This window comes from Ovis canadensis, chromosome 3, assembly GCF_042477335.2.
Source record: "Ovis canadensis isolate MfBH-ARS-UI-01 breed Bighorn chromosome 3, ARS-UI_OviCan_v2, whole genome shotgun sequence".
Taxonomy (NCBI): domain Eukaryota; kingdom Metazoa; phylum Chordata; class Mammalia; order Artiodactyla; family Bovidae; genus Ovis; species Ovis canadensis.
Genome location: NC_091247.1, coordinates 10914506 through 10939058, shown reverse-complemented (window position 1 = coordinate 10939058; position 24553 = coordinate 10914506). Strand labels below are relative to the sequence as shown.

The window sequence follows — 24553 nt, the reverse complement described above, 5'->3', positions numbered from 1 at the left end:
AGCCAAAAGACTTAAAGGCTATCGGCACCTGTGCAGAAAGACCAGAAACCACGGGGACAGGGGATGGACCGTGAAGAAGAAACCCCCCAAAATAGCCAGCATGTATTCACCAGAAAGCACAGTGGACCATTCTGAGGACAGAAGCTAAAAGGGGGAGGAATTTTGCCTGGGCCAATAGCCACGTGTGGCTACTGAGTACTTGAAATGTGTCTAATTTGAACTGAAATGTGTGAAAGTATAAACTATTCAGTATACTTCAAAAACTCGGTATAAAAAAAAAGAGTATGTAAAAGATCTCAAAACTTTTTCTATATTGATTACATGTTGAAAGAAAATATTTTGGATATACTGAATCAAATAAAATATACTATTAACATTAATTTCAGCTTTTTTTCTTTGTTTTACATTTTGAAAATCTGGCTACTAGAAAAACTTTAAACCACATCTGTGGCTCATTAAATTTTTGTCAGTCAATGGTCTTCTAGATCACAGGATCACGACATCTACTGCACCCTGGTGGCCGTCTACCTCAACTGCAAGTGCAACTGTTTCCGGGTAGCAAACCATACAAAATAAAAGCAGGTATCCCAAGCTTGTACAGATAGTTTAGGGTATTACTTCTGAAATAACATGCACTTTACTATTACCTGTCCGTGGAAATTTCTCTCTAGGAAAGCATTAATATTGTGAAGAAGGAAGAGAAAGAGGAAGAAAAAGAGAGGGAAGAGAGAGGAAAGAGAATGAGGGGAGAAGGGGCACAAAGGGAAAAAACTGTTAATCCCTCACTTATCCTTTCCTACCTACACGGCAATCAAGGCATTCTAAAAGTAGGATGTTGAAGAAAGCACTGGTGATGATTTCTTCTTTATTCTGAAATATTAAGGAGCATGTTTAATAAAAATTTCTGCCATAATTTTTATTTCAGACAATACACTTCACTTTGGTGCACTTCTTTGCATATGTATGTATGTATGTTTATTGCTTCCAACATTTATTTTGGCTTTGGGCATTTAGTCCCCTGGGGACAAATAATTAGTGGCTATGGGCCTGTGCTATTTCAAAAGTCAAGGATACTACTGGTAGACACAGCTGCATATCCCAAATACATGTCTCAAGACGCTGCCTTATATAATCCCACTAAGTATTCCATCCTGCTTCGACAGTCTTAGTCACCATGGTAACTAGAACCCTGCAAGCGCTTAGGCTTTTGATCATTTTCTGACAGTCTTCAAAGCTATTTCTAACATCATTCTCACTTCATTACTACTGTAACTACATGCAAAAGCTATTATAAGCAAAACACCATTCATTTTATCCATTTCTCACTCTCTGGACTGTGTTTTCTTACACAATGAGTGGATAGAAGAGATTATTTATTATGTACATATTACAAGAAGGTACTTTCAGTCAGGAAAAATACTCCATTAAGATATTCATGGCTGGGAAAATGAAAAGGCTCTGACAACTTGGATGAATAGCTTAATATGTATATGGCAGAAAGATACACCTTCAAGAGTAAAGAGAAAGTTTATTGTATCCCAATAAGACAATATATAGAAACTCTAGCCTTGCATGCACTGAAACTCACTTTTTCACTCTGCTCATATACAGTTAAAAAGCCCAAAGGAGGGAATACAAAGGGGTTGCTGCTGTGCTGTACGTTCTATCATTCAAGTACAAGCCCCATGAATATGTTCAGTTTGCAAAGATTATACTTATATGTACTTTTCTGCAAGTGTATTACACTTCAATATACAAACTCAAGAAAGAAAAGAAAAAACACAAAGGAAAGTTAACCAAAAGACAGGCACTAACAGTGATGGGATGGTGGGCAACCAGAGGTGCCATGTTAAAAGCTGATGCTATTTTGACTAGACTCTACTTCACCGCTTTTCCCCAAGTTCCAAAGCTGGTAGCACAGAAGCACTACCAATATATTTCTTGTTCTCTGTAAGCACTGAGATCCTGTTTTCTATTCAGATCAACACAAATATGGGGGGCAAGGGCAAAAAAAGAACCCTTCTTTTAGTTATTCCCAAAGAATCTCTTCTATTTCAAAAGAAATGCACAAAAACTACATCAACACTTGAAAGCAGAAACATTTAATTTCCATAAATCAAAGAGCTTCTTTGGAGACTAGTGTGGGGAAGAATGCCACACATACCTCCAAGCTACCACCACAGGCAGCTAACACAGACCTACAGAACTGAGCAAGAGAGACCTCCCAATCGCTTTCAATCAAAGCCTAACACTGAACAGAACACTTGCATTTATACAAACAAGCACAGGAAATACACACACTCACATGCACCAGACACTGAGAAAATCAGTACCTAGAAAAAAGACCAAAAGCTGAGAGCAAAGAGTCCCCACGAAGAGTTAGTATGACTCACAGAATGGAATTCTGACAGAGTTTCTGATAAAGCAAGATCACGTAAAACATTTTCACAATTTGCTTTTTAAAATTTAACTGTATAGTGTGGTCGACTTTTCATTTTTATCTCCACCAACATCTTTTTAATAGTTCTAGGAAATTTCCTGGTGGTCCAGTGGCTAAGATGCCACACTCTCAATGCAGGGGGCCCAGCTTCAATCTCTGGTCAGGGAACTAGATCCCAAACGCAACTAAGGATCCCATGTGCTGCAACTAACACCAGGCGCAGCCAAATAAATAAATAATAGTTCTACATTATTCTGTGTGTGTGAAATGAAAGTTCTTTCAAATTGAAAAGAGTATTAATCTTTCAGTAAACTGCAGGCCTGCATTGCCACTAGCCACATCCCTCTCAACAGAACCCCAGGAACACAGACAGAATATATCTATGTTACTCATCTAAGATATATTTTTTGTAGAAAGAATTAAGGCTTGTTTAAAATGAAGGGAACCCTTCCCACAAAACACTGCAAATAAATCCCTGGTGAATTTGCTTACCCACTTTTCTCAGTCAAAATGATACCATGAAATGATCACAGTAAGTCACAATAATAACACCCATTACCTTAACAGCTACAAAATTTTTTTCCTTGTGATGAGAAGCTTTAAGATCGACCATTTTAACAACTATCAAATATACAACACAGTATCACTAAATAAGAGCCAAATCATTGGAAATGACCTTGATGCTAGGAAAGAGTGGAGGGCAAGAGGAGAAGGGGGCAAACAGAGGAGGAGATATTTGGCTAGCATCACCGACTTGATGGACATGAGTTGAGCAAACTCCCGGAGATAGTGAAGGACAGGGAAGCCTGGTGTGCTACAGTCCACAGGGTTGCAAAGAGTCAGAAAGCTTAGCAACTAAACAACAAAACCGTAAACTATAGTCTCCATGGTGTACATTACATCCCTATGATATACTTATGTGTGAATATAGCTGAAAGTTTGTACTTTCCAACCTCCTTCCCCCACTGCATGCGTGCCCCCGTCTCCTGTCTCTGGCACAATCTCCAGTCTGTCCTCCGTATCCATGAGCTCAGCTGTTTCTTTTGCTTTTTGTTCTGGTTTTTGCTGTTGTTGTTTTCAGATTCTACATAAAGTGAGATCGTATACTATTTGTCCTTCTCTGTGTGACTTACTTCACTTAAGCATAATGCCCTCAAGGTCTATCCAGGTTATCATAAATTCCAATGTTTCCTTAATTTTTAATGAAGAATATTCACACATATATATTCTACAACTTCTTTACCCATTCATCTGTTAATGGACACATTACTTCCATTTCTTGGCTATTATAAATAATGTTTCAGTGAACATGGGGGTGTATATAATTTTTCAAGTTAGTGTTTTCATTCTCTTTGCATAAATGTCTAGAAGGAGGATTGCTGGATGCTGCGGTAGTTTTAACTTTTAAAGGAACCTCTACACTGTTTTCTGTGGTTACTGTATCAATTTACATTCCCACCAACAGTGTGCAAGGGCTCCCATTCTCCACACTAACGTGTTATTTTTTGTCTTTTTGATAAGCCATTGTTTTTGTAAGCTGTTCTTACAGGTGTGAGGTGGTATCCTGTGTGGTTTTGGTTTGCATTTTCCTGATGATTAACAATGTTCAGAGCCTTTTCATGTATCTGTTGGCCATCTGTATATATTTTTTTGGAAAAAGAACAAGTCAGATCCTCTGACCATTTTCTAATCGGACTGTTGGTTTTTTTGATATTGAGTTGTATGAAAAGATAAATCCCTGAATCCAATATTGTTTTAGGTGCTCAGGTGTTGCAGGAAGGGGGACCCATTCCAGGGCCCAAAAGGGGGCTCTTGTCTAACACTGGAAATGAACTGTCTGAGGAGACACACATGTTGAGAAAGCAAGAGACTCTTGGTGGGTAAGGGAACCCAGGAGGACTGCACTGCTCTGCCACGTGGCTTGCAGTCTCGGGTTTTATGGTGACAGGATTAATTTATGGGTTGTCTTTGGCCAATCATTCTGACTCAGAGTCTCTCCTGGATTGCTCAGCCAAGATGGACGCCAGCGAGAAGGATTCTGGGAGGTAGTAGGACATGTGGTGTCTCCCTTTTGACCTTTCCTGAACTCTTCCAGTCGGTGGTGGCTTATTAGATCGTGTTCCTTACTGGGACCTCCTGTCATTAAGTAACTCATGTAAATGGTTACTATGGTGCCTAGCCAGGGTGGACAGTTTCAGTGTTTTTCCCCTAACACAAGAACTAAATTGAAAAAGGTATTCTAAGCTGCAGCCATGAAATTAAAAGACGCTTACTCCTTGGAAGAAAAGTTATGACTAACCTAGATAGCATATTCAAAAGCAGAGACATTACTTTGCTGACTAAGGTCCGTCTAGTCAAGGTTATGGTTTTTCCTGTGGTCATGTATGGATGCGAGAGTTGGACTGTGAAGAAGGCTGAGCACCGAAGAATTGATGCTTCTGAACTGTGGTGTTGGAGAAGACTCTTGAGAGTCCCTCGGACTGCAAGGAGAACCAACCAGTCCATTCTGAAGATCAACCCTGGGATTTCTTTGGAAGGAATGATCCTGAAGCTGAAACTCCAATACTTTGGCCACCTCATGAGAACAGTTGACTCATTCAAAAAGACTCTGATGCTGGGAGGGATTGTGGGCAGGAGGAGAAGGGGACGACAGAGGATGAGATGGCTGGATGGCATCACGGACTCGATGGACGTGAGTCTGAGTGAACTCCGGGAGATGGTGATGAACAGGGAGGCCTGGTGTGCTGCAATTCATGGGGTCACAAAGAGTCGGACACGACTGAGCGACTGAACTGAACTGAAGCATTATAATAAATTTCTCTGACAGTGAATAAACAGCCCTAAAGATTAGATCTCAATTTTTCCATGTATTAAGGTTTCCTCCTGTTTCCATAGACACAAGTTCACTCTGCAGTTAGTTTAAAAATAAATAAAACCTGTGTTATACCTGTGTTATGGCACTTTAAAAAAATCAAAATGAGGGAACTCCCTGACAGTCTAGGGGTTAAGACTCAGTGCTATCAGTGCCATAGGCAGGGGTTCAAGCCCTGATTAGGGAATTAAGATCCCAAAAGCCACAAGGTGCAGTCAAAACAAACGAACAAACAAAAAATAAAAATGGTAACAGGTCTGAGCGGGTAAAATATATTTACATAAGCAAAACATTGAAAAAGAAGGTGAAATAGAACAATTCATTTCTAGGCAACATATTTTTGGTATGTGGCCAAAGGATAAAGATGCAGCTGAAAGTGATTTATAAACTGTAGAGTGCTGTGTGGATATGTGTTCTGTCGTTACTATTATAGCAGCCGCAGGGTGACTGAGTCCAGTAGAGTCTCCAGCGGGAGACCACTTGAACTTTATGATTCATTTATGATTCAGAATCAGATCAGGAAAATAATTCTAAGACGAGAAATGCCACTGCTAAATTTAATATGCTTCTCAGACATACTAAAAAACAATTTCCGTTCACAAACACATCAAAATTTCTAGTGTCTGTCTTATTTGCATATATAGGTAGAAAAGTTAGTAAACTTTGGATCAAATACACAATATCTGGTTTTTTCAAAAGCAGTCTAGCAAAAACCACTGATACGAAATGCTAAGTTGAACATGCTGGGTGTATTATGGGAAAATTGAAGACATTTTCTAAAAATGCTGAGAAAACGAATAGAGATGAAAATCAAAAGAGGGTAGAGGTTCTAGGGGATTTAAACTGGAAATTCACTCTGAGCATTACAAGTATGAACAGGTAAGGAGAAACAAGGAACAAACAAAGGAAAAAAAATGAAAGAAATATAATCAACTGTAAAAATATGTTTTCTCACAAAGAAATGCCTACGATCTCATATCATATACAAAAGCTAACACAGAATGGTTCACATATCAAAGTGTAAGAGCTAAAACCACAAAACTATTAGAAGAAAACATTTCAGTGACCTCAGGTCAGGCAGTGATTTCTTAGCTGTGACACCAAAAGTACAAGTGATGAAAGAGAATGACAAGCTGGACTTTATTAAAATGAAAGCATTTGGGCTTCAGAGGACAGCATTAAGAAATTGATGAGATAACCACAGAATGGGAAAACATGTATCTGCAAATCATTACACATCACAAGGGACTTGTATGCACAATATATAGAAAATGACTACAATTTAAAAATAAAAAGATAAAATCTATTTGAAAAATGATCATAGGATTAGACTAAACATTTTCTCCAAATAAGACATAAAAATGCCCAATAAGCACATGACAAGATGCTCACATCGTTAGTCATTAGGGACATGTAAAACAAAGCCATAAGGAGATACCACTTCATACACACTAGGATGGCTATCATCATAAAGACAGACAAAAACAAGTGTTGGAGGATGTGGAGAAATTGGAACTCCATACATTGCTGGTGGTACAGCCTCCTTGGAAAAGTCTAGAAGTTTCTCTAACGGTTAGTGTACCATATGAACCAGCATTTTCACTCTGAGGTATATGTATTCAAGAGAACTGAAAACACACGTCCATGCAAAACCTTATACTCAAATGTTCATGCGGTATTACTCATAACAGCCAAAAAGTACAAATAAATGTTCAACAACTCATGACTGGATAAACAAATCTGTACCAGGGTATATTAATGTCTAATAAAAGGAACACAGTACTGATACATGTTACTACATAAAGGAAGGTGTCAGAGTTATTATAACAATGATAATGTTTTAAGAATTGAGAATAAGGAGTTTGAGAGGCACATGTCAGAAGTTATGGTAGGGATTTTCATGCAAACTTTTAAATGCTTTCTTATTCCTTAAATCTACCAATGCTTTAAGTTTTCTTACTGCCTTAAGAAGCAAGAACATGGAGATATGCAGGAAATTTGCTTAACAGATAGGGTAAATCTGACACTAGCATTGAGTAGACTGTGGCCATGGGCTTGAAGGGTTGGGTTTTATTTTTCTTTCTATTTTGCATTTTTATAATTCCTTCACAGATTATTTGAGGGCAGGGACTGTCAGTTTTATTTTCAAATTATCTATACCTAATATAGAATATGATACATACTGGAGGCTAAGTAAATGTTGAAAAAACAAGATAAACCTGGATAATGAAGCGGAACAAAGAAAAAAACTTTAAGTATGCAATTTAAAGTTCTACAATATTCTAGGAAAAAAAAAAAGACTTAAAACCTGGGCCTACAGGGATTGTTTTTTGAATTATAATAGTGAAAGTAAATAATTCTTTAAAAAGATATAATTAATCTATAAAGCAAAAGAAAAAGCTGATCCCAAGGATCTCTTCTGTAGCACAAAAAGGCAGCAGCAGAGTGTAGGAATTAAAAGCACTGTCTTTGGAACCCTTCATTTAACAAATGTTTGTGAAACACTTGTAATGGGCAAAACCCTGGCTTAGGCAGAAGAGAAACAGTGACACACAGGGTACTGGTCCTCGGGACATTTCATTGTAATGTAAAAAAAAAATCATAAGCAATAAATAAGATAACTTGAAGTAGTGATGACTTTTATGGAGAAGATTAAATGAATACAGAGATGAGAGGGCAATTGAAAGCAGAGCTTTAGACAGGGTGGTCATGGAGGACTGATCTGATGACCCCATATTATCTTTCTGACTGTAAATGTTTTTTAAAGACAAATTCTTTAAAATAAACTCCTCCAGTACAATTCCAAATAGCAGAAAACAATTATAAACTATGTGAAAAGATTGCATTTTTATTCAGAAATAAACTGCAAATTAAAAATACCTCACTAAATACAACACTGTAAATCAACTATACTTCAACAAAAAATAATTAAACAAAAATAACTCACAATCTTTACAATTATTCACTCCCATAAAAAGTTTCCCAAAAAACCCCACAACTATTTATCCTTAGTATTTTACCTATAGAATGAAGCGTTAAGTCTGAAGTAAATCAGTATCTTAAGAATCTCATGAACTGAAAATATGGCTAAACAATTTAAATAACACAAAATGGTACAAAATTATTTACCTGCCACCCACAAGAATACACAATTACAGTCACGTTTTGACAAAAATGCATATAGCTTCTGCTACTAGTCAGCGTATGCACAACTAAAGGAAAGACACTATCTTGAAAAAACTCCATCACTACTTTAGTCATTATTACTTTAGATACTTTATCCTAAGAAAAAGAAAGGATAAAACAAGTAAGCAAATAACCAAGTACACAAAAAAGACGTAACAAAAGAGAGGCCCCAGGTTCACTTGCACATGCATCCCAGGCTCCTTAGATATTACAAAGTGTAAAATCAGATGTAGAACAGGTATGATGTGCAGTAATGTACACAAAACCATCTTAAAAAACAGCTCACTCAATCTGAGTAAAACAATATAAGATATACTCTTCTCCTATTGTTTTTTCGTTTGAGAACGAAACAACCACCACTAAAAACATAAGCATTTCTAGAACATATATTTATATAACATTTTATCCATAACTTTCAGAAACTTACCACACATCAGCCATGGGGAAAAAAAGATACAGAACTAGATAAAGTTTAAGGCATCAAGAGTCCACTGACCTTAACCCATTGAACAGTTGCTTAGATTTATCCAGAAGGTAACAAAAATCTGTCACTGTTTTCCTCTCTCCCTGTGGGATGTCATCTTCAGCACCTCCAGAGGACATGATTTCTTTAAGAGCAAATTCAGTTCTGCAAGAAAACATGTGTCCATTTATCAAGCAGGCAAAAATAAAAGAGAAATAGACCTTACATATATTATCTGATAGCATTTTTTTTAAAGATAGAGACATCTTCTGATTACAATCAAATCATCAAAAAATTATAGGATGGTGCAGAACAATCTCATCTTGTGTACAGTAATCAAAATTGGTACATCCATATTAAAAAGCAGTTTTTATAATATTTTTCCATCCAATAAACATTATTTGAATGCCTAACATGTTTCAGGCACTCCTCTACATAGTTAAGAATAAAAAAAAATCCTTTAACCTATTTATCTATTTGATCCATTCTGTAATCCATCCTGGAAAAAAATCCTATTAATACAAATGGAAAACCCTTTGTCTCTAACGGGTTTATTTCAGTATCATAATATTTAAAAGCTATTAAGAAACTAAAAAAAAAAAAAAGAGGAACTGGCTAAGTACGTCACAGAACATGAATGACTACACTCTATACCCTATCACTAACTTACAATTATACTTAAGGTGATAAGGCAATAATATATATATAGTTCATTATAAAAGAGATATAAAACCAGACGCACACACATACTCATCACTTACACATGCATATATTTTAAAGCTATTCACTACTGAATCCAAGCTATCTTCCTGTGTAATCAATCATGTAGCCAATTTAAAAACAGCAAGTTGCTAGATCATATATATAGCATGAACCTATTTTAAAGAAAACAAAAATCATTTGTGTTCACACACAGAAATCCCTGGGACAACAAAGGGAAATTCAGTCCCAGTACAGAGTGAAAAAATAGGCAGGGAAGACAAGGACCAGACACCAGAGTTGGGAGTTAGGGTGTGGTACAGTTATTTTGGCAAATATTTTTCCCTCCAACAGGCTCAGACAACTGTGGCTGCAAGGCAGGAAAACTGTCAGCAAGCCTAGATCTGTCGAGGGGCTGCAGGGTACCATGTGGGTGGCAGCGGAGTCAGCTGGTGGGAAAGTAGTTTAGAACCTTGTGGGCGTCACTGGGTGGTCCCTACATGTTCACAAGTTTCCTCTTCCCACCACCTCTTTCTATATTCCATGCACTAGGTGGTCTTAATAAAGGGAAACAGACCCGGAAAAGTGCAGAGTCTGGGAAGGGATTCCATACTATAGTGACCCTGGGTAAGTCATCTCCCCCAAGCAACTCCCCTACCCTGGCTTTACTCTTTAAACCCAGAAAATGATGCACAAATTAGGCACAAACTGGGCTTTCTCCACCCCTCACAGAGTTCATGAGCCAAGGTGTCTATTATCCCCAGGACACAAGAGTTCACAAGAGAAAATCAGAAAATAAAAGTTCAAAATAAATTCAACAGGAAAGGATATCAGATACAAAGCAAGAAGAAACTATCACAATGAAGCAAATAAAAATACTGTGTATGAAAAACATAACCAAGGAAATACACTGAATAGATTGAAGAGCAGAAAGGATACAGCTGAACAAATTAATGAGCTAAAACACCACGTTTAAATTAATAAGACACCACCACGTCTTCTACTCTGCTAGAAGACATCAGAAAGAGATAACATACACAAAAGAAAATTGAAGAGATAAGGAATAGAGAAATGAAGGAATCGACATCCATATCACAGAATATATAGAAGAGAAAAAAGTATATGAAGGTGATGAAATACTAGCAGAAATAAACTTCTATAAACTTTCCAGAATTAGAGAAAAATAAGACCTCAAACTAAAAGGACTTGAAGAATGTTAAAGAAAAAAAGAAAGAGAGAAAAAACCCCACAGCCAGAAACATTAAAGTGAAACTTAAGAATCTAGAGAGGCCCTCTCTCATTCCCAGACAGTCCAGTCCTACAGCCTGAGGTAGGGCAGAGGACAGCAGATAACCACACAGAGGGTGGCCTGCTGGATATCAGAGCACTGACTGCGAGGAGACCATCCACATCCATGCTAAGGGCCGGCCTGCATGGGATGATGGAGCCTGGGAGCACCGAGGAGTGTTACTGTGAGGGGGGGACTGGCCGGGGGAATGAGAGCCTGAGCAGGGTTAGGAGGGCATCTCCACATGGAAGAGTTCAAAGGTGGAAAGAGATTTGTCGTACACAGGGGATTCATCCAAGAAGAGAATCTAGGGACTTCCCTGGCGGTCCAGAGGTTAAGTATCTGCCTTGCAATGCAGAGGATAACGATTCAGTCCTTGATGGGAGAACTAAGGTCCCACAGGCTGTGAAGCAGCTAAGCCCGCATGCTGCAACCAGAGAGCCCGGGGAGGCCGTAACAAAAGATCCCACGTGATGCAGCAAAGGTCCCTCCTGCTGCCACTGAGATCCAACACAGCCAAATAAATAAAATTTACAAAGAAAAAATAAGAGAAAATCTATCAGGGAAAAGGGGACCCAGAGTTCTCTCTGTAAGACAAAGGAAACACAAACAGGGAAAGGGAAAAGGTTACAATAAACACTGGGGGTTGAAGCTGGAGGTACCAGTGAACTAATGGATTTTTGAAAGGAGAGACATATCTCTGGTCTTTGCTTAAGCACATCCTGTGTGTGGTTTGCGTGCTTTCAGAGAGAGGAAGGCCCTTCCAATGCATGACAGACTGGCTACACAGACAGACTAGAGACTAATGAAAATGAACGCACTACAACCACCTGCAATAATATGGATGGATCCAGCATAATGCTGAGTGAAAAGCAGCAGATCCAAAAGAACATCTATCATGTGACTCCAGTACACAAGGCACAAAACAGGTAAAGCTAGAGTTAAGGTACTGACACGCTGGTCAGGAGTGGTTACTTTCAGCCAGGAGGGAGGAAATAAGAGGGATGCTAAAGATATTTTATTTCTTGACCTGGAGTTAACACTGTGAAAATTCACTGCGCCATACATTTATTATGCACAAGAAAAGGAAGAAGCAGCAGAAACACCTGACTCAGGTGGTTTCAGAAGTGAGTTTTATCAAATGTTTAAAAAATGTAACACTGAACACACTTCCCTTCCAGCATTCATTTTAATAAAGCTAACACAATCTTGACACCAAGGGTTAATAGAAGAGCAATACAACAGAGCAAAATTATAAGACAAAGTCCATATGATATGAACCAGTTGTCATTGTCTCCAATGTTTGTGATATTAATAGACCATGGATAATTGAAATTTTAATATAAAGTATTGAACACAATTTCACTGGTTTACTACAAAGTAGATGGCAAATTCAGACTTATGAATGAAATATATACATATCTATATCAATTATGGGAGGGAAAATCCATACGGTAATCTGTAAATAAGGCTAGTTCTATAAACGTTTATGGAAGCATATGTATAAATATACCACATGGGTAACAATAAATGCCGAGACAAAGAAAAGGACATATTTTGTTATGGGCTGAACTGTGCCACCAACCAAAGATATGTTGCAGTCCTTACCCCTTGTACCTGTCAATGTGAACTTATTTGAAAACCGTATGTTTGGAGATACAATTAAGATGTAAGTTAACATGAGGCCCTATTGGAACAGAGAGAGCCTTTCATCCAATATGGCTGGTGCTTTTATAAGGTGAGGAAAAGAGATGCAGAGACACTCACAGAGAGGAGAATGGCATGCAGAGTCACAGACAGAGGGAAGAGAGCCAAATGAAGAAAGAGACAGACAGAGACTGGATTACACAGCTATTAATACAAGCTGAAGAACTGATGCTTTTGAACTGTGGTGTTGGAGAAGACTCTTGAGAGTCCCTTGGACTGCAAGGAGATCCAACCAGTCCATCCTAAAAGAACCTAGTCCTGAATATCCACTGGAAGGACTGATGCTGAAGCTGAAGTTCCAATCCTTTGGCCACCTGATGTGAAGAACTGACTCATCTGAAAAGACCCTGATGCTGGAAAAGATTGAAGGCGGGAGGAGAAGGGGACAACAGAGGATGAGATGGTTGGATGGCATCATCGACTCGATGTATGTAAGTTTGAGCAGGTTCCACGAGCTGGTGATGGACAGGGAGGCCTTGCGTGCTGCAGTCAGTGGGGTCGCAAAGAGTTGGACACAACTGAGTGACTGAACTGACTGAATACAAGCCAAGGATTCACCAGAAGTGAGGCAGGACACATGTTACAGATTCTCCCTCTGAGCTTCTACAAAGGAACCTATTTTGCCAATCCCCTGATTTTGGACTGATGGCCTCCTGCATGTAAGAACACAAGCGCCTTGTTTCAAGCCACGAGGTTGGGAGGTGGTTTGTTACAGCAGCCCTGGGACACCAATCCCTACACAGCACAGTCCTAACATGACAACATGAGCACAAGAAGCAAACAGCACAGATGCTCAAAGACCTAAGCACAGAGCATCTGGCAAATTATGGACCTGCTTTGTTTAAAATTTCTTTTTATAGGAAGTCTTGACAAAGCTACAAGAGAAACTGCTACTCTGGATTTCCCTCTAAGTAAACAGTGGGCAATACGAAAGCATGAAGGAAATGCGGAGAGAAAATGACAGGAACACATTATAACAGGGAGCAACAGCAGTGGAAGGGCCCCAGGCTCAGATAAAAGAGGCGATCCTGTTCCAAACATTTTCTAACTTTGTGACTGTAAACACACAAGTAACTTTAGCTAACACTTAGAGTTTCAGGTTTTTAATTCACAAAAAGAACCAATTTACACTTGTTCTGCCTACCTCAGATAGCTGTTGTGAAAGACAGCTGTGAAAGAAGTCTGAAAACACTATACAATGTATAACATCACCATCATTATTCTGCAGCTTAGTGATGTTTCAAAAAGATAGGAAATGACCCTGTGATTAGACTTAAAAGGGACATAGGCCCAGAGGAGAATGGAAGTACACAGGAAGTGAAACCAAAATATAATAAAAAGATTTATTCTGACAAAGCAGAGATGATACTTATAGAAATCGCATGGTAGGAAAGAGATCGTTTTCTTATGCATTCAGATTTTTTAAGAAGGTAAAAGACAGGAAATGGTTACATAATTAAGCATCAGTATTTTTCTGATGTCTCAGAAAAGAAACACAAGTACATTTTCTCAGCTATAAAAATGGAATATTAATAATTGCTTCCTCATAAAGCTATTGGACAATAAAATGAACTAATGGATATAAGACTGCCCTGTGAATTATAATGTACTGTAAAATTGTTACAAATGCACTCAAAACAGAGTATAAATTGAAAAACACCAAGTACAAATAAATGTTGAATGTGTTTATGTGGGGGTGATGATAATGGTTTTGCTACATTCAATGAAAAAGGAACAAGAAGCTTGGTGCAGACGGCATTGCTATATATAATAGGAACCAGGGTGCAAAGCACTTTCATCTATCAAAGAGAGCAGAAAAATATCCTAAATTATATATAAATTACTTTCTGAGAACTATTTTTTCTGACTTATTCCAACATGTGATAGTAGTTATATTCTAAGCTATAAATAACAACTGTAAGAGAAATGCGCAGGTACCAAGCTTCTCATGGTTCAGTACAGATAGAAATTGGATGAACTGAGGGCAAAGAGAGGTTAAGAAAAAAAGCCAAGGGAGTGAGGCCATGGAACAGTGGTGATGCACTTACACAGAACCAGAAGGCCATTTGTAAGATATTGTCCAGGAGGCTACAAAGATACCATTTTGCCTGCCAAATGCAGAGAAACTGAAGTGTTTACCTAATATGTACGCATACGAAAATTCCAGTACTTATTTAACTGGGACACAGCACACAGCCTAACAAACAGGAAAGGAAGTCAGCCGCTCAGGCAGCCATCTTAAAAAAAACAACCATCAACAAGATACATGTAACAAATTATTGGTGAAGCTAATGGGCCAAGAAACACAAAACTATACAAAATGAAAGAAACAAATATTTATACCCTGGAGAATGATGTGAGGAAACACAACTTGAAGCAGCCTGAGGCTAATAAATCATAAAAACTGTCTTTGGTGGAAAACCCACAGAGGCAGCAGTCAGATACAACGCAGCTTGATGTAAATAGTCACTTATCCACAACACAAAAACTCAAGAGGAAGCAAGACGTTCAGGCAAGAGTCTCAATCACTGGCTAATGTACTCCTCCTAATCAGGGCACTACTCCTATTCAATAGGTAAAGAAGTGCAGGCCACACAGACTTTTCCTTCTTAATCACAAAGCTGGCAGGAGTCAAAGGTCATGGAGGTAGGAAGCTAAAAATGGGTACTATAGAAATCATTTGAGGCCACCCAAAACCCAACATCTCAGCATATCTGAGAGAAGACTGTTAGACAAGCAAATGTTAGTCATGGCTACCTGATCTGTATTGTAATATGAAGACTTTTTTAAAAACATCAAAAGATACTGGTGATTTATACTGTAACAATTTTGCTTTCCTAAATTGCATTTTTTACCCGCAATAAGCTGGAAGCAGAGGAAAGAAAATAATAAACTTTTCAACAAAAGAGGAAGTTATTGTTTCTTTCAGCAATAACTGGAGATATATATATATATATATGTAATAAATATGTTACAACTTTAATGAGTTATGACTTTGGTTATCTGATCATCACATCAAAGAATGAGTGAAATTCCTAGACTTTTGAAAAGGGAAAAAGTAGAAGCAGTGACATTTTATTTTCTTGGGCTCCAAAATCACTGTGGACAGTGACTGCAGCCGTGATATTAAAAGACGCTAGCTCCTTGGAAGGAAAGCTATGACAAGCTTAGACAGTGTATTAAAAGCAGAGACATCACTGACAAAAGTCGCTCAGGCAGCCATCTAGAAAGAACAACTAGCAACAAGTGGCTAAGGAGAACTATGAAGAAAACACAACGGAGAGTGCGACAGGGGGCTAATTGCAGGCAGGTTCTTTACCAGGGAAGCCCCAGCTCCTCATAAATAAATGTAAATAGGATTCATGGCTACTGCTTTTCAAGCACTACATAAAAGCAGCAGAGCAGAGACTGGAATCCAGATACTCGTTTCCCAAGGCCAGTATCTGGTGGGCGCCAAACCCACCCACTGCAGGTGCAGGGATGCATTTTTCTGATTGACCAATCTACCCAGAAAGACAACTGTAAGAGGAATGCCCAGGTACCAAATTTCTCAGGCCCTTCTTCCAGACTAATGACAAACCGAGACAGCGTATTAAAGAGAGATTGATTTTTTCTTTCTTTTTGGCCATGCCACATGGCTTGTGGCATCTTAGTTTCCTAACCAGGCATCAAACCCGGGTCCCAGCAGTGAAAGCTCCCAAGTCCTAACCACTGGACCACCAGGCAATTCCCAAGACTGCCCTTTTCTAATCTGCACATAGGTTCCAAGGAAACCCCTTGGAGCTCCCTCCTCCTATAGGACTTTCATTTAGAACAATTTATTGGATCTACAATCATCAAAGTGGTGTTAATATGCCTGTCAACTGAAAAATGGAAATAGACTAATTATGTTAAACTAGATTCTATAATGATATTCATTAACAAAGAGCTATAATGTGAGACAATCACAACTTTCATTGTTCCTCTTCATTTTGATAAAAATTTTAATCTAGTAAGTTAACATGAGGCTGGGTGATATATACTGGATCTGGACTCTGAAGACCCAAGTCTCAATTGTGCCATTTTCCCCAAGTCATTCAGCTGGCAGTTTAACCTAACTTCAGATTACTCACTTGTAAGGTAAGGATAACAAATATTGCCCTATCTCACCACTGTGAGAAATTCTGTTCAAATGGAAATACTTTTTATTTTTTTATTTTTTTATTTTTTTAATTTTAATATCTTTAATTCTTGCATGCTTATTAAGACATCAAGTAAAAAGAAAAAGCAAATACAATTATATTAAAATAAAAATAGACACTGGTATTAGAGGAAAAAAATCCTGTATATATATGAATAGACAGTAAACGCTAAAGGTTTTTTTAAAAAAATCAAATAACATCAGGCTTCCATATTTTAAAAAATCAAAATCTTTGCTGCTGAGGCACTCCCTCTGTCCTCACTGCTTCCAACCCACCTGGAGGGTCCATGTGCCATGACGATGATAGTGATGTCACAAAAACAGAGCAACATTGCTGACTGAGGGTTTCCATGAGAGGATCAAGTGTCAAACTGATCTGAGTCCTCTCATTTGGGCTGATCAAATCTTATTCTTCTACAGCCCCCTACTCTTGCCAAATTTCAGGTCTGGATGCAGCAATTTTTTTTTTTTTAGCCAATTTAGAAGTCATTAGACTGACTTATGTGTCTCCATCTTCTCAAAATGTTCCTGATCAACACTGTCAGAAACTTTTTTTCTTTGAACTCTAACTTACTCTCATATTATAGCTCAGCTGCCAGATACCAGTTATTCATCTACACTCACTAAATTGTAAGGGACTTGAAAGCAGTCACTGTCTGAAATCTCTTTCCTCAAAGCACCTTGTGCAAGGGCTTTGAATATTGTTCCCACACAACTCCAGAAAATGAACTGATCAAAGGTAGGTGTGTGCTGTATGTCAGGCCCTGTTCTGGGTGCTGGAGGGTGGAGGGGTGGTGGTGGTGGTGGTGTGTGTGGGGGTGGGGGTGGTGGTGGTGGTGGTGTGTGTGTGTGTGTGTGTGTGTGTGTATGTGTAAATTTAAGATACCCAAGATGACCAGAAGAAAGAAAGAAAAAGGTGACTGCTGCAGAGACTTAAGAATCTGCAAGAGCTGGAGTTGCTCATCCCATGAGCATCAAGAATGCCAAACAGGTGGCACCCAGAGAATGAAGGTAAATGTTCACTCTTCTGAGAAAAAGTTTATAATCAGATTGTTGTAGTGGTACAAGTATATTGTGAAGACAAGGAGATCCCTCAAATTCCCTAATGCTTCACCAGACTTCTGATGTAAAGATATGCAGATTAACAGGAGACTGACTTCTAATACATCAGCATGTGTTCTACAAAGATATATTTGGGTCCAGCATGGAGGCGACATAGCAGAGCAGTTAAGGACACTGGTGCTGAACTGCCTGTGCTTAGATCCTGGCTCTGTCACTAAGTACGCAAATAGAGCTGCATGACATTAGCCGAGTTACTCAACCTCTTTATGCCCCAACTTCTCCATATGTATAATGTGGACGAAAAAGGATCCACCTCTTCAGGATTTCATGAGGATTAAATGAGAATGCATGTAAATAAACTGTTCCAAAGAGAGCCAAGGGAAAGTCGCTCAGTCGTATCTGACTCTTTGTGACCCCATGGACTGTAGCCTACCAGGCTTCTCAGTCCATGGGATTTTCCAGACAAGAGTACTGGAGTGGGTTGCCATTTCCTTCTCCAGGGGATCTTCCCGACCCAGGGATCGAAGCCGGGTCTCCCACACTGTAGGCAGATGCTTTACTCACTGAGCCACCAGGGAAGCCCAAGAAGAAAGGCTAGCCAGGCACACATTAAATGCCTTTATCGTAGGATGACCATTTAATTTACCATCTAAACTGGGACAATCTGGTGAATGAAAAGGGACGACATCAAGACTGCAAAAACTTAGACTGCATCAGGCAAACCAGGACATATGGTCATGCCATGAGTTAAGTGTTAAACCAGAGACTGTGGCTGGAGGAAGCAGAGCTCCTTGCTTTGCCTCTTTACATGGAGGTCACCCACAGACGCAGATATCAAAGGTACCTGAATTAGAGTCACCTACAGTCAACAGGCACATTATTGTTTAGCTGCTACGTCACGTCCAGCTCTTTTGCGACCTCACAGGCTATAGACCTCCACACTCTTCTGTCCATGGGGTGTCTCAGGCAAGAACACTGGAGTGGGTTGCCACTTCCTTCTCCTGAGGATCTTCCCACTCAGGGATCAAACCTGCATTTCCTGCACTGGCAAGTGATTCTTTACTACTGAGCTACCTCCCTGCTTCACCTCTTTGCATGGAGGCCGCCCACAGATTCAGATACCAAAGGTTAACAACTGAATTAGAGTCACCGATAGTCAACATGCACATATGCTGAAGCTAAATGAGCATACTTAGTTTTTCATTGTAAATGGTTTCAATGGTAATATACCAATCAATATCTGCACAACCCTCAAGATGAATAACAAGCATCCAACAAATACCGAGGACATGATAATGGCAACAAGCAGAAAGGTTACCTTGCTTGTTAGGTAAGGTAAGCTGTAAGGTAAGACTTGCTCCTAGCCCTCAAGAAGCTAACCACCAGTTAAATGATCCCTGCAGGTAGCTTCCTCCACTCGTCCCCAGAGGCCACCGCTATAGCAAACACACCAAGGCGGGAAGCAATCTCAGAGAAATACTGAAAAAGATGAAAAGACGACTTGAAAAATAAACACAGCAAAAGAGAGAAATAAAGTATTTCATTATTTTACATGGCATTGCCAAATAGTTTAAGACATTCTTCAAAGGAAAAACAAAATCCACAAAAAAATGTTTGTGGCAGATAGCTTATGTTTTGGCCTACGCAGCACCCACTTCTTTCTTTGCACAATTACCGCTCTTCCATTACATGAGATCTCATTAGAAACAAAAAAAACCCAATTTGGAAGAAAACATAATTCAAGAGAGAGAGAGAAGGAGAAGGAGAGAAAATGAATCAGGGAAATTAAGCGTGCCTGATAATGTCTAATGTCTCAAAAAAAAAAAGAGTTATCATGTTTTAGAGACAGGTATTGAAACATTTATAGATGAAATGATGTGATGTCTGGGATGTGCTTCAAAATATTCAGGGTCAGGGAAGTGGGTGTGGATACAGATGAAGTAAGATTGGCTATGAATTCATCATTATTGAAGCTAAGTGATAAGTATACTGGAGTTAATTATTCTATTCCATTTAAAATTTTCCCTAGATTTAAAATTTTTCAAAAAAAAACCATTTAGTTCACACACAGTATGGCCTTAATTTTATAAAAGTACGTCTCTTTTTCTTTCCAGATAGCATGGAAAGCTATCTGGGCTAATGTTCACCTCGTGTCAATGATTCCTGCATGGTGAGATCTGGGACAGCTTCGTCACTTTCAACCTTGAATTTTCTACACTGTTTGAACTCAAAGTAATAATTATGCATTACTTCCCCCAAAATAATGGAGTGATATCGCTTAAATCGAAAGCCTAAAGTCAAATGTGACAACAAATATGTTAACACTGGTTAAATTTGGTGTATGGATCATTATTTTCTATTTGTATTTTCTGTATTACTTTTAATGTAAACATTAATCAAGTACTTGTGAAGATTCTCTAACATAGGTTTCTCAACCTTGGCACTACGAACATCTGGGGCCAAATGATTCTTTGTTGTGGGTGGCTTTCTTGTGCACTCTCGAGTGTTTAGCTGCATTCCTGGCCTGTACCCACTAGATACAGTAGCACCACTACACCCTTCCTGTCGTGACAACTGCAAACACCTGTGAAGTGAAGTGAAGTGAAGTCGCTCAGTCGTGTCTGACTCTTTGCGACCCCATGGACGGAGTATCCTGCACCAGGCTCCTCCATCCATGGGATTTTCTAGGCAAGAGTACTGGAGTGGGTTGCCATTTCCTTCTCCAGGAAATCTTCCCGACCCAGGGATCGAACCCAGGTCTCCCACATTGTAGACAGACACTTTACCGTCTGAGCCGCAAACACCTGTGGGCATTACCAAATGTGCTCTGGAAGGTAAAATCACCCCTAAGAACCATTGCTCTAACCTACCATGTAACAGCCTAAGCATTCTCCATTCTGCAAAACACAAATTCCCCAATCCTTAGATATAGCCTGCATATCTAAAAATAATTTTCAACATTGTATCATTGCTCTCTTACTCTAAATACTGGTAGTTCAGACTACCTCAAGTAGATAAACCAGTTTTGCTGCTGCACATTTAGTGATTCAATAAACATTATACTACTTTTGACACTTATTTAGCTCCAAAGCCTGAAACTAAAAGCCTCAGGCTATATATAGTACTAAAACCTTCAAGAATATGGGGAAAAAAGCATTAAAAGGTTACATAATCCAATCTTCTTAAAATTGACTTCCCAACCTTTGGTCAAACTAAACAGTTCCCAAACATGCCCCAAGGGAGACTAACTCACACAAAGATGAAAGCTTAAAGAATAATACAACTATCACCTCAACTATCACCTTCTCAATGAGATCTGCAGACCAGAAACATCAGCATCACAGCACAGCTCATCAGAAATGCAGAATCCCAGGCTGCCTCTCAGACCTACTAAATCAGAATCTGCATTTTTAAAAGCTCCCCAAGTGATATATACACACATTAAGTCTGAGAAGCAGTGATATAGCTTTATAAAAACTTCCTCAAAGCTGAAGCTTAGAAGGCTATATTCTTGTAATACAGAGAACAAGTTTCTTATACTTAGGGAGATGAAAGAAGAACAGTATGATTACAAAACAGTAACAGGGTAAATCCCTCCCAGCAGCAGGGTCTTTTCCAATGAGTTGGTTCTTCCTATCAGAAGGTCAAAGTATTGGGGCTTCAGCATAAGGCAAAAGCAGAAGGGGGCATCGGAGAATGAGATGGTTAGATAATATCACTGACTCAACGGGCGTGAATCTGAGCAAATTCTGGGAGACAGCGGAGGAGAGAAGAGCCTGGTGGGCTGCAGTCCATGGGGTCGGATATAACTTAGCAACTGAACAACAGCAACACAGGGTGAAAGAAAAATGAATGGAATCCACCTCTATCACTCCCCTCAAAAAAAAAAAAAAAACTATCTGGATTCTTTACCACTGAGCCACCTGGGAAGCCTAATCTTATGAAACTAATCTCAAAGCCTTATTTTAAAATCAAGCTGAGAAATTCAAATAGTAATCTATAATGGAAATCTTATATTAAAACAGACGAACTTTGTCCTTGAAAAGAAATAGCTCATCTGAATAACATAAAGCTACAGTTCCTAAAGTGAAAGTGAAGTCGCTCAGTCGTGTCCGACTCTTTGCGACCCCATGGACTGTAGCCTACCAGGCTCCTCCCTCCATGGGCTTCTCCAGGCAAGAGTACTGGAGTGGGTTGCCATTTCCTTCTCCAGGGGATCTTCCTGACCCAGGGATTGAACCCGGGTCTCCTGCATTCCAGGCAGACGCTTTAACCTCTGATTATCCCAGAATATTTATTTTTTTAAAAATAAAGATTTCTGGAACCTACTTCCAGATATCATGATTAAAAACAGCTGGGATTTCCTTTTTTTTTTTTTTAATTGTTTGAGCCATTTCTGATGATTAGTTCCACTTAAAAATCACTGTCTTAGGAGGATTTTTTTTTAAAGATACCATTTTCTTTCTCATTACATTTTTAAATAATGGGTATGCATTTGGCCTATTTCAATAACCACTATATTATAAGAGAACAAAGAAGGGGACTAATGAGTCCTGGGGGAAAAAGTTTAGAAAAGTGAGAAAGTGAGATTCAGTTCAGTTCAGTTCAGTCGCTCAGTCGTGTCCGACTCTTTGCGACCCCATGAATCACAGCACGCCAGGCCTCCCTGTCCATCACCAACTCCCAGAGTTCACTCAGACTCACGTCCATCGAGTCAGTGATGCCATCCAGCCATCTCATCCTCGGTCGTCCCCTTCTCCTCCTGCCCCCAATCCCTCCCAGCATCAGAGTCTTTTCCAGTGAGTCAACTCTTCACATGAGGTGGCCAAAGTACTGGAGTTTCATTAGGTGATGTCAATTCACCACACCTAGAAAAAAGGTTGGTGAGCTCGTCAGCAATTGTGTAGTGGCCTGGAAGAAAGGAATCATTTCTAAGTGTCCAGACGTGAACTCACTTCTAGAATGACTACAGCTAGCAACCTCCTTTAGCAACTCAGTGTGCGTAGTGGAGCTTAGAAGATTTTTCTTAATGAATTAAGGATTTTATGAAATACCTACTAGATTTGTTACACTACTCTGTGCAAGATAAGACTGCATCAAAGCCTCTAGAAAGGTATGGAACTTAGAAGAAAAAGAAGGAAGAGAAGTAGGAAAAGAGGAGGAGAAAAGGGGAGGAAAAAGGACGAAAAGGAAGAATTTTTCCCCAAAAAAGAATTTCAATAGCAACTGAGTGGGCTACGTCATGAATCTGTCCATTTCTTTTTCTCTCTGTTGTCACTATCCTAATCTAAATCAATATCATTTATACTGCAGTCTCACAACTGGTTCTCCCCACTTCTACTACTGAACTCCTTACTGCCTTCTTGATCAAAGAGCCAGAGTAATCATTTAAAGTTCCCTGAGATAGAGCCAGACCCAGAAATCACTAAGTTCAGAAGTCATTCCTACAACAGGTGCACAGGCAGGGTTCAGAAGGGTGGCAGCAGCGCCCGTCTTAGTCCACCTGGACTCCTACAAGAAAATATCAGACTGGATGGTTTATAAACAGCAGACATCTATTTCTCACGGGGCTGGAGGCTGGAAGTCTGAGACAAGGGTGCCAGCATGGCTGGTTGAGGACTCTCCTGGGTGCACACTTCCTGCAGCATCCTCACACTTGGAAAGGCGCTAAGGGATCTCTCTGCTGCCCCTTTTACAAGGCACTAACCCGTGAGGTCCCACTCTCACGACAGAGGCACCTCCCAAAGGTGCCACCTACTAATACCACCTTTGGGGGTTAGGATTTGAATGCATGTATTTTAGGGGCACACACTCAGATTGTTACAGTATCACTAAGCATACAGCTCTCTTCAGGTGGTATGACTTTGGCAGTAATTCCAGGCCTTTAGACAAAGTCTCTTGTTCCTGCCTGTTTTCTGAACTAGATCCTCCAGTCTTTTCATCAAATGCTATGAAGTACTTGACAATCTTCCAATAAATTCCTTTTCTGCATAAGCTGGCTGGAATCAGAACCTGTAATTCTCAACCAAGAAAACTTTTTGGAACAATGCCGTGCCTTTTTCCTTTATAAAATGACCTGTCACTAAGTTTAGCCTTCCAAAAATGGGTATAATTAAAAAGCTGACATTCTAAATACCATGCAGGTCACTAATCTCCTGAAAACAGCTTTCAAAATGAACAATTCCCATTTTATTACTTGATTAAACACCTACTCTGAGCTTGCATCTGGTCAGCTAACTATGGCTGAAGAAAAACAGACAATCAAGCTGACTGGTCTCATTTTCAATTTATGACCTCAAACCGGGCACTCCACTAGATTTCCCGAGTCCACTCACCATTTACTTCTCGACAGCATTATGCCACACCTTCTCCTTGCTCCTCAACATCCAACAGCACATCCCCATCCTCACTTTGCAGCTGATGGCAAATGTTCTATATTTCACCGAAAAAAGAGGCGATCAGGAAAGTACGGTTCCATAGACTTTCAAACACATCTGCACCAACCTACTTGCACCTGTAACCATACACGTTTCTCAGTCTTCCCTTCTATTACCTTGACTGAACTGCACTCATCTCTATTTATGTGTTAGCTTTCATATCCCTATTATTGTTTAAGGACATCAGCCCAGCAACTGTTCTCTTTCTGCAGCATCACC

The 24553-nt window shown here is 39.4% G+C and overlaps 1 protein-coding gene across 4 annotated transcripts in view; it reads right to left on the bottom strand.

Annotated features, from left to right (window-relative positions):
* Positions 1-24553, bottom strand: part of SCAI (suppressor of cancer cell invasion) — a 111685-nt gene that overhangs the window by 48718 nt on the left and 38414 nt on the right. For 3 of the 4 annotated variants that reach the window (XR_011255494.1, XM_069582421.1, XM_069582422.1), the window contains exon 3: positions 8995-9126. Coding sequence is in view for 3 of the 4 variants with exons in the window: in XM_069582421.1 (XP_069438522.1) it covers positions 8995-9126 (132 nt within the window). In the remaining variant the exon portion in view is untranslated. Of the gene's footprint in view, positions 1-8994; positions 9127-19215; positions 19282-24553 lie in introns of those variants that run through there. The other variant, XM_069582423.1, reaches the window with a different exon arrangement.